General features: G+C 45.7%; 1 protein-coding gene across 2 annotated transcripts in view; it reads right to left on the bottom strand.

The window, feature by feature from the left end:
- Positions 1–14,896, bottom strand: part of cbfa2t2 (CBFA2/RUNX1 partner transcriptional co-repressor 2) — a 49,563-nt gene that overhangs the window by 1,328 nt on the left and 33,339 nt on the right. For both annotated transcript variants that reach the window (XM_061290703.1, XM_061290702.1), the window contains 9 exons: positions 8,072–8,242; positions 7,649–7,890; positions 7,479–7,568; positions 5,043–5,227; positions 4,710–4,963; positions 3,406–3,491; positions 1,861–2,047; positions 322–390; positions 51–241 (listed from right to left, as the gene is read on the bottom strand). In XM_061290703.1, the coding sequence (XP_061146687.1) occupies positions 51–241; positions 322–390; positions 1,861–2,047; positions 3,406–3,491; positions 4,710–4,963; positions 5,043–5,227; positions 7,479–7,568; positions 7,649–7,890; positions 8,072–8,216 (1,449 nt within the window). In that variant the 5' untranslated portion in view covers positions 8,217–8,242. The remainder of the gene's footprint in view (positions 1–50; positions 242–321; positions 391–1,860; positions 2,048–3,405; positions 3,492–4,709; positions 4,964–5,042; positions 5,228–7,478; positions 7,569–7,648; positions 7,891–8,071; positions 8,243–14,896) is intronic.

The following is a 14,896-nucleotide window of genomic DNA, read 5'->3' as shown; positions in this document are numbered from 1 at the left end:
CGTTAGTAAGAAACTAGGCTGACTGCGGAAAAATGTATATGTGGGCTCACCTCACTGGAATCCTCTTGCTCATTGATAACTATGATGGCGTCCTCCTGAGCCTTCCTCTTGGCGTCGGCCAGCGTCTTTTCCATCTTGGCCCGCTCGGTTGTGATCATCTCAAAGGCTTTTTGCTCAGCCTCGGCCACCGCCTTCTGCACCTCGTCCATGGCCTGCCTCTTTACCTCGTTCACCGCCTCCTCTGCGCACGGAAAGAGCGACGCTGTTCGGTTAGCTTACGTGGACGGCAAACGACAGGCGATCCTTGTAGCGATTTCTGACCTGCTTTCCTCCAGATCTCATCTGTGACGTATGCCGAGCCAGGTCGTGGGGCAAAGTCTCGCTGAGACTCTGTAGAGAGATAGAGCACGGTTAGTGTGTGAGTATTCCTTTCACAGCGGTTTACTGAGCCATGTTGAGTTTTGCGCCATATGATCCTGCAGATTGCTCATCATGTGACTTTCAATGCAGCTGACTATTTTTGCCGCTTTTTTTTTTTCTAAATCCCATTTATGCCTTCCAATAGCAGAGGTTCCCCACCCTTTACTTTGGAAGCAATGCAAACGGGGTTCTCATATCTGCTTTGGAGACGCAGCAGAATTGTTGTTTATGGTCGTCTCATGTGAGATCTGAAAGCCTCTGAGAGGAATGTGTTTGGCTTGGACGGTGGGGAGGCGGGCCTACAAGCTGTGTCAACATTCTGTGTCTGCTTGCAACTCTCTATCTGCCTGCAAATCACCTTCATCTCACAGTGTGTCATTTGATACGTTCTGCATCGCAAACCACAACATCAGGTAAGCCTGCAATATTTAATGATGTCACAGTCTCGCTCTTTGTTGATATTTTTTATACATTTTCTTTTTCCTCGGACGGCAGGGCTGTCTTCCCGGCTGTGCGGGGGCCCAGATGGTACTCGTGCACGTTGGCCAGCTTTGTCTCGCTGAGCCCGCAGGATGGCCCTTCTGTGGCCGATATGGCCCAGGCCAGTCCTGGCACCTGTGAATGTGACTGTGGCCCAGTGGGGGACAATCCAAGGCTAGCCTGGCAGGGCACAGCTGAAGCGGAGTTCTTCCTGCCTCCACTAGAAGGCAGTGTCAGTCCCGTACTGAATCGGTATTGCTCTTTCTTGACCTTTTGAGCCCCCTTGGGATTGTTGTTTTCGGGGATGTTAACATGCCCAAAAACTCACCATTTATTGCAAGTGCATGTACGTAGGTATCCTGGTGACAATGTACGTATTTGAGGGGGTTAAAACTTGAGCCCCCGAAAGACAGTAGCATCCCTTGGAATGTTTTATTCCACTGATTCACACAGAATTGGGTGGGCTTTTCTATATCATAAGCGAATGCACGAAAAAGTCTCAACTTTACAAGGACCCGTGCCTGAAATGGAACAGGCGGTCACTCATTTTGGTTTGAAGCAGCCATTTCGGATAAATTCCAAGGTTGTAGTTTGATGCACTCCTACTGGGCAATTTGCCCAAATGAGTCCCAATTGAAAGCAGGTGTCCCAAACAGATGGGCCCTTTTAAATTGCCAAGATTTTTTTTGCCTATGCCATGCCGTCAAATATGGGAAGAGCATGGCGCCAAAGTTTTGACTTTGACGATTCTTGGAACATTTAAAAAAAACAAAAACTCGTTCCCACACTCGTGTCCTCGATTCAAATGAAATTGGGTGGACATGTCAATCATAAGAGGATCCTGTTTTAGTTTGAAGCGGCTATTTTCTGCAAATTCCACAGCTCGTAGTACGACAAAATACGACCAATGCCTGAAGTAAACAACAATAAATGTTTTGATGATTTGAACAAAATCCTTACCAGACTCTGCAGAGTGAGGGCTGTGCGTTTTGGAGAAGGGTGCCAAGCCACCTTTGCGAGCGTCCTCCTGCTCGCTGGAGCGCCGCCTCCAGTAGTTAAGCTCCTCGCGATCCGACTCTTGGCACCTCCGCAAGACGCTCACCGACCGCCGCGTCTTTTCCACCATATCCACGATGGAGTTCAGCACCTGGACACGACAATGTTGAGTTAGCCTTTATTTCAGTTCTCTAGAATTTGTCAATCAAGGAAACTTCATTTTTGTATATTGTATACATTTTCTACTTCATTGGAAATAAAATCTTGACCAAGGACTTTTTTTTCTTATTCAATTGTATACTTGATATAGCTTATAGCAGGGGTCACCAAACTACGGCCCGCGGGCCGGATACGGCCCACCGGACCGTTTAATCCGGCCCGCCAACCCTGAACAAATTGTATTATTAAACTTTTTTTTTTTTTTTTTGCTCATTTTGCCTGCAATGACTGCGTTTCCCCAGTAGATGGGGAAGCGCTCGCCTGCGCATTTACTACCGGAAGCCGTGTCAGAAAGCTCGGTGCACACTCACAAGTGCGTGTACGGACATGGTGCACTCGCGCTCTATTTGTATCAGTCCCGAATTTAGAGCGTGGGCTGTGACGACAGCATTCTTGTAATTTGCGCGCTGAGCTTTCAGATGCAGTTTTGCGCTAAAGCCACCCACAAACCTTCCCCTGGAATCCTTCCGTTAAAATGTCGCCCAAGGAAAAGCAAGGTGAACACAGTGCCGAGCGTTTAAAAGAGAGTGGCCAATTTGGCTCGACGTACGCGACGTGACGTTCAGCCACATGAACGTCAACATCTACCCTCAAAGATCGAGGTAAACGGACCAACACCTCGGATCTCGCCTAAGAATTGCCACAACAAATTTTACCCCAGACTATGACGCACTATCAAACTTTAACAAAAAAGACAGCGGTGTCTACAAGCCTACTGGAACCTACAAAAGGATTATAAGGAATCAACACAAGAACTTTAAGAGACTGCTCATATGTGTCAGAGAGGTTCTGCTCTGACAACTGAGCTGAACTTTTATCTGTTAAGATTGTGCATGGCACAACAGAAAGTTAATGTTCCATGTTTTTTTTTCTATGAAGAACCCAGAGAGAGTTATTTAGTTATTATTTATTTCCTGTTTTTTCTGTGAAGAACTCAGAGAGGGTTATTTAGTTATTATTTATTTCATTAATAGTGTTATTATTTGTTTCCTGACTTTTTTTCTGTAAAGAACCTGGAAAGGGTTATTAAATAACCGTTATTTGGTTATGGGTGGCTTTCTGTAAAACAATAAAAATTTTAAGCTCCCCTACGATCGTCACACTTTTTCTGTTACAAACTGACACCGGCCCGCCATCAGAGAAGGGAAAGGTTATGTGGCCCTCACAGGAAAAAGTTTGAGGACCCCTGGCTTATAGTATTTATGTCAGGATAATGAACACTCATGATCTGTATTAAAGATGAAAATATGTGTTGATGCATCTCTCAGAGAAGACACAAAAGACACTTACGTGATCCAGATGCCTCCATTCATCAGCCCACTCTCTGTCAGTCAGCCTGTGGTCCACCGGCTCCTCGCGGTAGCCCCCGTTAGTGCCTGATTAAAAACACACACACACACGCAAAACCAATAAATTATTAAACATTCTTCTTCATGCAAAAAAAAAAAAACATCATCATTCCAATCTGTAACATGACAGCAGTGTCCTCACATGGCGCGTAATAAATACAGTTTTATTTTTCGTGCATTTTCTTTGCACATGACACTACTATTGACTTGGGGAAGAAAAAATGAGCGAGATGAAGGATGCGAAAAAGCTGAAATGAAGAGGAAAAGTGAAGCCCCGTGATGCAAAACAGACTTTCGGCACCCGGAGCCGGAGCACATCTGGAAGTCAGCTGTCAAACACACACTCACACACACGCCAAATGTCTCTGCAGGCACCCTCCCCTTGCGGATCTCCCGGCATTCCAGTAGGGAGACACTCAGGCTGAATGCAGTGGCTCTGATATTTAAACACAACCAGCCGTGCTGTTTGCGATCATAAAAAAACACATGTGGGCAGCGCCAATCTTGGTAAAATGCAGAAACAAACAGCCGACAAGAAGCCGCATGCACACAGGGCGTGTTGAGAAGAAGAATGATTCCTATGGTGGCTCGCCTCGACCTCCTGGTTCTCATCAGCGTTCATCAGTTCAAAGCCATGCGTGTGTGTGGAATAGTGTGTGTGTGTGTCTCTAGTTAAGTGGCGGCAGGCGGGCGGGAGACTGTGAGACAAGGGACTAAGACCTCATAAACACAGCACCTCCACCAAAAGCATATTAAGGTGTGTTTGAGTGTGTGTGTGAGAGGACCGTAGCCATTTCCAAAGAGAGCTGACAAGCCCCCTGAAACGGAGGGCCGATATACACCAGAGTCCATCCAGCCGCTCACGGACAGCGCACCTCTGTTTATAGGCGGCACGCCGACGATACACTGAGTACCAATTCATGGGGGCGCCATTAAGCAAACACAGGAGACCACCCTTAATCAAGCAAGCTATCCAGTGCACCTCAAAGGAAAAAAAAACCTCATGGAGGGTGAAGCATTTTATTTTTGGCAGGCACAATGTTTCCTGCTGTCACATATTTTTGCGTACGCAACGGCTTCACATACTAGTTAGCGTGCGGCTCGCTTGGTGATGAAGTGCTGCCTCCGGGAGCGAAAATGCAAACTCAGCTTTTTACTGTCTTTTTGAGGGTGCTATAGTTTAAGAATAGATTGCTAAATTCATCATTTCTTTCCACAAAGTAGTTGATGCTATTAAATAATTACCTGGCAGCCTGGGTCGCTCTTTGAGCTCTCGTAGCTCCAACATGCGCTGACTGTGCTCGCGGTGCAGGATGTGCGGCGCGGCAATGTCGTCCAGGGCGTAATGCTGCAGGGGCGGCGGCGTCGGGTGCAGCTGGGCGTTGAGCGGCAGCGGGTGCGCGGGGCTGTGCCGGGGAGCCGGGCTGATGGTGCAAATGCGTTTGGCGGCTGGCTCCATGGCCACGGGCGGCCGTTCGTGGAAGCCGTTCTCCTTGACCCTGAAAGTCATTAGCGGGTGCGGTCAGACGGGCTTCCGCTGAATCGCGGGCGGTCTTAAATTGGGTTATTCTAGCTCACCTGCCCGGGCTGGGCCGCTTGACGGCGGCGTCGGAGGGTTCCATGAGGAGCTCGGAGGAGTCCGGAGAGGAGGCCATGGTGGTGCTGAGCAGGAGGTGCTCATGCTGGGACAGATACTGGGCTGGAGTCTGCTTGGCCGCACGTGCGCAGTGAAGCAGCTCCCTTTGTAGCAGGGGTAGGTTCGCCTGGAGATGACAAAAGAAGAAATCTGCTTAGTCGGCACGTACAATGCAACATCAGACGCTGCGCCGTGTTACAACTAAAGCAACAACAATGTAAAAAGTCCATTATTTGACTTTGGGTGCTGAGTCACAGCACAGCCATGCACGTTGACACACAATCTTGGAAACATTTTACAACAAACTCTTCCACCCCACTTGTGATTTTTTTTTCCTTTTGAGAACTTCTCTGTCTCCATCCTGTCCTCAACATTTCTCTTTTTTCCCTTTTTCTTCCTTGTCTTTAATTAGAAGCAGACCTTGGTGTGCTTGCAATTACCCCACTTCCTCTCTCTGCTGAGTAAATAAAAGGCAAGAGTTGTCCTTCTTTTTTTTTCATTTTGCAAAGCATTTTCAAACCATCACGGCGGAGGTTTGCACAAACAACGTGACCACTTTTTCATATGGCCATTATTACCCAAAACGTACAACAGATTTGCCAAGGAACGATGTTGACATCATCTGTAAATCTCATCTGGAATGGAGGATTATATTGTAAAATGACTTTCGTAATGTTTAACTGTTTCGAGATGATTGTTTGTGGTATTTTTACGATTTGAACAATTAAACTAGGCTATTACGAGACCATTATACAGTAAAACAATGAAATTATTAATTGTGTTTTTGGAAATTGTTGCTTAATTATTCATAGATGAAAAGACAATAGATAGACATTTTTCACTTTTTATATAATGCTTACCCAAGTTATTAAAATAAGTTAACTTCATAATTAACATTTATTTGTCTCATAATTTCACGAATTGTATAATTTTCTTAACATTTTATGTTTTCATTCCAAAATGGTCTTTTTTCATCTATTGCTAGTGCTTGTCCGTTTTCATTTTTGTGCGTTGGTGCAACAAACGTTAGGAAAGCATTAAAGAGACTAAAACATTGGATGTGCTTTTTTTCTCTCCATGTATGAGGGCGAAACCCTGTTCAAGTCCATCCCAGAGTTGGACTCTGAAGGTCTGCCTTGTTTTTATGGACTGGGATCACAAAAAGGGGTCTTCCCCAAACGGTTCCCACAAAGTTGAAAGCACAGAAAGAAAAAAGCGGCGGCCTGGCCCTCACCCCCGGGCCGGGCCCCTAACCAGTGGACATTTGAGAAGAGGCTCTCTCCTTTTTTTTTTTGGCGTGGCGGATACAAGATCGGCGGCGCCTCGGCAGCTGAGCGCTCTTCACGGGACAGCGGCGCTCAGAGCCCATAAAAAAAAAAGAAGGGGGTGGAAGGCAAGACTTTATAGGCATGTTTCACACTTCCGACTTTCTATTCCCTCCGCCTCCCCGTTCTATTTGCCCACCAAAAAGCCTCCCTTCTCCTTCGAGAATGAAGTTGTGACCCCCCCCCCCCTTTCTGTCATAAATTAGCAAAAGCAACGGAGCTTTCTCCTCTCAGGACAGACGGATGGAGGTGAGTGAGAGGTAAATGCGCGGAGAAAAGAGCCGGCGCGGGAAGATTTACAGGCTGCTTGTGAAACCGAAAGGGGAGATCCTAAATAGAAAAGTATACACTCCAAGAGACGTCTCCCGGTTATAAAAAGGGGTTCTCGGGGGCACCGTTAAACACACGACGTCATCTGCTGCGCATTAGGTCATGATGGTGAAACCATTCTGAGGAAGCGTTTGCTAAGTTCAAAGTGTCACGGGGTCGTGCGCATCCACCTCACTGCTGTCATGAATTGAAAAGGCAGCAGATAAGAAGAGTAATGGCGCGCACTTCAATAAGTACGTAGAAACCACACTTTGCAATAGTGCACAAGTGCATCGCAGGTTGTGACCTATACTATTGTATCATATTAACAGTATTGTTATTATTTTCTAATCAATATTTTACAATTATTTACAAAAATGTACAAAAATATATTTGATCGTAAGTAAATAAGGTAACCACCATTTTCATTTTAATTATAAAATTAAAAAGTAATTTTTAAATAAAGAATCATTTCTTAAATTACAATAGGGACCACACAGATGTCATTTTATAATAATTTGATTAAGTATTAAAAAAATGTAAGAACTGGTCATGTCTAAACAGAATAACTCCAAAATATGTCATCAGATTGTGCAGGTGTTGGGGCCTATAAGGCACAGAAAAGGTCAAGATGAACTTGGAGTGCCAGGCTCACCTTTTCAAATAAAACCAAAGCAATTAAATAGTCGTGTTAAAAACAAAGACATATTTTACGAGCGAGAAGGTCGAACTTGAATGTTTTACCTTGAGGAAAGGGATAACAAACGGCCTCAAGGGGAAGTTGGTGGCCTCCTGAAGCCGCGAGTGAAACTCCTCGATAGTCACTGTTGAGTTCTACAAACAGAAAAAGACAATCAGTATACATTCAAAGGGCACGTCCGTGTCGCAAATCTTTTATTTTTAGCAATGCTTACCACCAGAGCCAGCACTAAACTACGGACGCTATCGCCGATTTCCGGCGAGATATCGTTGCCGAACTGCTGCAGCGTGGTCAGGAAGCGCTTGAGCTTGCTCAGCTGCCGCGCGCCGCACGTGGCCGGCAACTGCTGGTTGGCCAGCGAAGATGACGACGATGACGAAGGTCCGTTGCTGTAGCGCTGAGGCGGCGACGGCACGGCGTTGAGTGTCGGCGGCGAATGGTGGTTGCCGTTGGTCACTGCGAAGAAGACAGCGGCAAAGAGAACATTGATTATTTTTGTACTATAAATCCATGTTGGCGATATAGTGACAGGTATAACAATGAAATGTTTTTCATTTGTTTTACAGTTCATGCACTTGATTCTTCGATTTCTGTCTACTGGAACATTTCTGACGCCTTTAAAAATCAAAAGACGTACATGCGGTGGTGGAGAAGGAGGCCAGGCGGGGGCCGCTGGGGTTGATGGAGGGCAGGGGGGGCATGATGATTGCGGCACTGCTGCTGCTGCTGCTACTGGGAGCTGATCTGGAATGAGTCTTAGCATCCACAGGAGAACCGGGCATGGCAGGGCTCTTCTTCTCTCTACTGTCTGCAAAAGAGGAGGCCAAACTTAGAAAATAGGTCCATTTCCTATGCAAAGTTGACAAGTTGTCTTCAATCCTGTTTCTATCTTTTTTTTACACAAATATAGACACAATTACATTTTTGGTTAAACAAGTTATTTGTTGTTAATGTATATTATAATTTTATTTCTTGAAGTACTTTTCTGTAAAAGAACATACACCCCATGTCAAATTGGAACATTATTGGTGAGAGTGAAAAGCCCACAAAAAGCTTCACTTCTCGTCATATGTTCCGGCATTAACCCCCCCAACCCCCCATCAAAGAGCCAGATGTCTAAAGTTTAGCCCCTCACTCTCGACCATTCAGATCACTAACAGAAGAAATGTTAAAGAATGCTATTGTGCGCCTGGAAGAATGCCCCTTCATTGAGTGTTGTGGCCAAGAAGGGGGATGGGGGGGGGGGGCAAGAAAGAAAAGAGAGAAATGGGGCCGGGACTATTTCACGCTTTACTAACAAGATTGTCAAAGCTTTTGAATGTTAAATGCAACTTTTCAATATGCCACGGCCGCTGAATGAGACCACCAGATAAGGGGGCATTGGGCTTGTTTGGGTACCGGCCGGGGGTGTCATTTATGCGGCATAAGGGGATGCCTTTGTTTCCTGCAGCTTCATGGAGGCGACGTACCCCCTCCTCAACCACCAGTATCTCCATTTGGAGTGGATCAGACTTTTCTAAGTGCTCCAAGAAAGGCCGATTAATAGACACGCAAGGCCCGGCGGGGTCGAAGTTCATCCTCGGAGAAGGCCTTTTAGATACGGTTTCATGCTCTTTCCGAGTGGCCTCGTCATCAATGGAGCTCTTTATGTCTCTTTCACGGCCGATGAACTCTGCTCGGCCCTGTGCAACAGGTTCCCAAGTTTATAAAGATGGAGGCCTTAAGATGAGAGCGGGCCACGCATAACAATGGCGGCAGAGTTAGACTCTCACGAGGGCTTTGGGATTTCAACCTCCAAAGGCTGTAACACACAACTTTACCCATTCGGGATAGTTTAAGTAGAGCCCTGAAACGATAGTTATTATTATAGAGATTGATGTGATATAGAAATGCTATAAGTATTAATACATATATAAATATATACAATAACTACAATAGCTAATTAGATGCAATATTACAGTTTTAATATTAGAAATGAATAGAGTATTGTCATTTCAAGTATTAGTTGTGGTCTAAAATTAATTAGAATAATAAGATAATGTAAACATTACTTTTACTGTATAGATTTGGAAAATAAAATACATTTGATAGTATTATGAATATATGATAGCATAGCAGTGTCCGTCCGTCCGTCATTCAACAGCGCAAGGCAACTCGAATACGATGCTATACAAAAATATGTCTGCACAAGCTTGTGGAATCCATATTCGTGCCTCGCTCTTCCCCCCCTCGTGCTGCCCATCTGTCGCGCGCATGCAACATCTTTGACTGTTCAGCCTGCTTCTTCTCCGACTACCCACTGTGCCTTGGCGGCCACCGCTCCCTCCTGTCCACCTGTTCACCAACGAGGGGAGCAGGAAGGACGGACACACACGCTTGTATCTACCGTATCTGCGGTGCCAGTGCACAGCAGGATGCAGCCTGCAGCGCACACACAGAGACACACTTGCGTATGGTCAGGAAATTAGACTGACATCTCAATAACACAATCAATGAAGCATATGGCCTTCATGTCAACACTGAGAACACACAACACTTATTAAAGCGGGGAACGCACATACCGATATTTGCGCATTGCCTGATGTCTCTAAAGATTCTCTATTTCTTCTTCTACTACTATTTTGTGTTCGGTCTCTCCCATTTTGAAAATTAGTTAAGACAACAAGGGGGGCGCCTCAGATGTAAGGTGAGCCCGCACGGTTGCGCGACTTGATGTGGCTGGCGAGCAACCCAGTTTGCAAAGCGAAAGTCATCAGGAGTGTCTTGTATAAGGTTGCTTAGGCTTACGTGGTTTCCTAACGATTGTCACCACAGCAACCTAAAGGGCACATCTACGTATCTCTTGGTTGCTAGCCAGGTGCTGCTTGTTTGTTCAGGTTCAGGTGCTGCACGTGCGCATTAAAACATGTAATTGCCTCGGTGGCTGATGAATGCGAACGAGGCGGAAAAAAACAGTCCCGCGACTGCCCCATTTAAATGTTAATTTAGGACAGCACGGGAGTTCAGATATATGACATGACGAGACGTAAACAAATGTGCAGGATTAATCACGCTTATGGTTTCACTCCAAAGTTAACTTTCAAAGTGTATCTTATGTGTGAGTTGCTATCTCTTGACCGCCTTTTGGAGATGAGGTGAGAAGAGACGTAACGCAGGCCCCACTCATTTATCAGTGACATCACCGAAACACTCGGGAGGACTTTTATTGCACTTTTGGTAAAATACCAATTCTCAAATCTGCAAAACTAACAACTTTTTGGATAAATATAAAATGAGATCATCTACATTTGTAAGTCAGGGCAGCAGCATATCCTTTTTGAAAGAAGCAACACGTGTCTCTTTTGCGACAGCACACACATCCTAAAAAGCTTTTGAAAAACGCACATTCATCCGACCTGTCGAGTGGCTGCGAAGGTTACGACAACAACAACCTGACACCAAGAAGATCACGCGCTGTCGAGTGATAATGGTTTGCCGCACTTGTGTTGACAACACGTGTGTGTGCGTGTGTGTGTGTGTGTGTGTGTGGAGGTCAAGAGGGAGCACACGACAGAGGAACAGATGTGCGCCGCATTGTGGCGCTTGTGCATGGACGGACGGGGACCAGGTGCGGCCTTTGTCTGCTTAGCATTTAAGTCTACTCGCTCTCATTCAGTCGTCCTCGTGCCTCACGACACCACCACCCTCCCCCTCCGACCCCCAGCCAACCTACATGTGCTCACTAGGAGGAGGGCGGGGGCACTTGGGGTGGAGGGAGGGTGTATTGGAGCACCCATGTTTCCCTTCACAGGGGACTGTTGGAGGTCCCAGGTGGCCAAAGCTCTTGGCACATTAGATCCATATTATGCAGTACAACAGTTCATCACCATGATGATATTGTTTTTTTTTAATTATGACATTTTAATCAGGGCTGGGCTAAGAATGGTCGATCAAGTTTTTACATTATACCATCGAGACTCCTATATTTGTGAAACACTTAAAATTGGTTATATGGCACAGGCAGAGCTAGAAGGTGGGGGCACCGGGAACTGCCTCCGCCCACCCCTGAAACATGTTCGTACATCCTCAGGTGCTAGCCCAGATAATTAATTTTTAGGCATTTTCCGATTTTTATGGGAACCCTGAGCAGAATTTGGACCCTGATTACCGTGTTTGAAATTAGCGCCATTACCCACTGAACCACACAACTCCAAAATGGCGACCAGCTTTTGTGCATTTTTAAAATAACCCTACCTGAAAGAGGCTCCTAGTCAAAGTGCCCAGAATTTCCTAACAACTTTTTTTAAAAGACCCAGTGTCAAAAAAACTATTGGTCATAAACATGGCCGTCACTACCGAGACTGAAGAAGGTTTGTTGGTTAGGTACGAGCAGGGAGAGGCAGATGGAGAGCAGGCGGGGCTCGGTGCAGGAACAAGGCTAGAAAATACTGTTTTCATTGGGTTTCATCAGAAAGACAAGCATGGCTGTCGGACTCCGAGCCAGGCTGTTTTTCTTGGCTCCGCCAACCGCCTTCCTGCGCCATCGACTACATATTTGGCGCAAGCCCAACGTCAACACGCCGCTCTCTTCACTCAGGCCCAGGGAGGGGTAAGAGCCGCCGGCCTTGTGATACTGCCGAGATATTTAAGGTGAGAAAGGTATCGGGCTGCGCCAGAGGATAGGAAATCAAAGAGGACTAAGGGGAGGATAAAGACAAAGTGAGGTGAAGGACAATGAGTCAGGATAAAAATGTTAGTGTGACTTCCATGTGAGAAAGCACAGATGTGTTCCTGGAGCGAGCCCTGGCGTAACCTCGTCGCTCGGTGGGATGATTAGAAAAACACAGCTGTAATGCAGCGTGCCGCATATTGTGGAAAGAAAAGGAATCAGGGGATGGAATTGTACTTAGTGGGAGAGGAACTGCGAGAGGCCACTGGCGAGGCATACAGACGGTATCCATTAAAGAAAAAAAAAAAGGGGGAGCAAAAAAAAAAAAAAAAAGCACAGTGATGTCGTTCTGGAAGCGGATTGTTCGGTACTGCTGCACATGAGCTGGTAGAGACCGGATTTTGGTTAGCCATGCTATGGTTAGAAAAGGTAAACCCCAATATGGTTAAGGCAAGCTATGTGGTTATTTTGAATACGCAAGGTATCATTCTTTTTCTGTTTAATTTGACAGTAGATGTCAACTGGGAGTGTCAATAAATAGCCCGAGGCCTTTTCTTTTTTTTCTCAGAGAATCTTTTTACTAACTTTATCTGACAAAGTGCTCCTTGTGAAGCAAGTTGCGCGACTCCCACCAAATCTCTGCACGTCACGGAGGAGCTAAGTTTAGCATGGGTCGTTAGCGGGTCTTTTATTGAATGTGCTTTATTTCCCAAATCAAATCCATAACACAGTTATCAGTTCTGTTTAGTGGAAATATAATATTCTGAGGATCCAGAGATTCTTTTCTGTGCAAAAAATAAAATTACTGGTTGTAGGTGTAAAAGTCAAAGAAGCAGAACAACTTCACTAGCATGCAATTGCCTGAAAAAAACCAAACCGCTGTTAAAGACATTTTGGGGTTTTGGTTATGCTCAATTTGGGGATCTTGGATTTGTGGTAGTGCACCCATCAACACATCATCACCGACTTTGGGGAAACACTTTCACACTGTTGGCAGATCGAGTAAGTAAGGTAAAGTTGCCCATGGAAATAATGGCAAGTGGCGCGTTAGGACATCTGCCTTACACTTGAAGGCTCTGGATTTGTCCTTGGGAGAAGTGTGAATGCTTGTTTGTCTATATTTGCCCAGTGACTGACTGTTGATCCCACTTCTCTCGGCGAACGCCAGCTGGGATAGACTAAAAATGCCGACATAATAAGTAATAAGAAAATGGATGGCTGGAAATCTGGAAATGGAAAGCTGCATCTTTAACCAGACGATCAATCACTTTTACATCTGTCAGCAATCATCCAATCACAGAGTTGTGGCTTGGGATTCCAGTGATGGCAGTAAATTTAATGTGTGTGTGTGTCTGTGTGTTTGTGCGTATTGGCTACAAACACCAGGTGATGTCTATTGCCTTTGTCACACACATACGTGTGTGTGTCTGTGGGGTACACGCACACACGTACACACACACACACACACTTAAGGTAATGGATTAACTGCCTATCTGGTTACTAGCCTCCTCACCTCTCTGTTGCTAATTGATTATCCTGCCTATCAATTATCATTCCTGTGAGCCAGCATTCGAAATTGGAAACGTAGCTTTTCTTTGCTCACCCAAAAATGAGCATGAAGTGCATTCCTGTGCAGTTTTAAAGATAGAAAATCCACTTAAACCAAAAACAGAATTCTACACATATGCACGGGTTCTCCAAAGTATTTCATAAAGCAGAACAGAAAACGTAGCGGCTGACCTAGATCAAACGGCGTGTCAGGGGACCGCACGGTCCCAGAATTGGGGCTGGACCAGATGTCGCCATCACCACGTGGGTCAGGCTGAAGATGTTTACCCAAAACTCCCCTGACCTACTTTACATAATCCCATAACCTTCCATTTCTTCTCTGACATTCATCCGGGGCCACAATTACGGACAGAAGCTTCCTGCTGGAGGAGAAAACCGAAAACTTGAGGCCAAGCCTTAAGTAATGCAGCCCCTAGGTGAAAAGACGGGTGGGCGAGCGGAGCCCAGCTGTACGCCGCTGGGAAAGACAGATAAGTGAAACAAAGAGGCCAGCTGTACTCCGGAATATTAGCCGGAAAAAAAAAAAAAGATACATCTGGGGAGGATGAGCTTGAATGATAAGGATGTGTTATCTACATACATGCAAACTGTTCATTTGAATACCTTGCATTCTTCTGTCTTGTTTAAGTCTGTGAGCGAGACTGCCCCCCACACACACACACTCAGTGTGTCCTTGCAAAACTTAGATTAGTGAGAGTACAGGTGTGTCAATCCCACAAATCCACCCAAGACGATTGCAGGCTGATCAGCATTCTTTTGTAGGAGGATTAGCCCGGATGCTAACTTTGTGGTAGTTTTATCAGAACCTGCACAAGGCTGTTTTTTTTTTTTTTTTTTGCATATCCTCAAGTGGGACTCTTAAAACTCTTAATCATCTAACATGCTTGACATAAAAGTGCTGGCCCCTGCTATTAACGCAATGCCCCCCTTGTGTCAAAGGAGCCCATTCTAAGGCTGGAACTACTCTTGATAAATGTTAATTTATATATGTATAGAAAAAAATGTCATCATCAGACATCTCAAACAAGTCAAACTGGGAAGACACTTCCTGGAGATCAACAGAGTTGTCCGAGTTGCCGCCACAACTTTTTCTTCAGACCATAACATTTCCCGGGTCACCGGGTGGCAGTCGTCGGGGCGGCTAAGGGTCACGAGGTTGTCAGATGACACACCATCACTTCAACCCCGCCGTCTGTGGCCATTATGATGTGACGAGGCCGTTCTTGCGTCACGCTAGTGACCCCC

Source organism: Syngnathus typhle, linkage group LG11, assembly GCF_033458585.1.
Source record: "Syngnathus typhle isolate RoL2023-S1 ecotype Sweden linkage group LG11, RoL_Styp_1.0, whole genome shotgun sequence".
Lineage (NCBI taxonomy): Eukaryota > Metazoa > Chordata > Actinopteri > Syngnathiformes > Syngnathidae > Syngnathus > Syngnathus typhle.
This window is presented reverse-complemented; position numbering and strand designations above follow the sequence as displayed.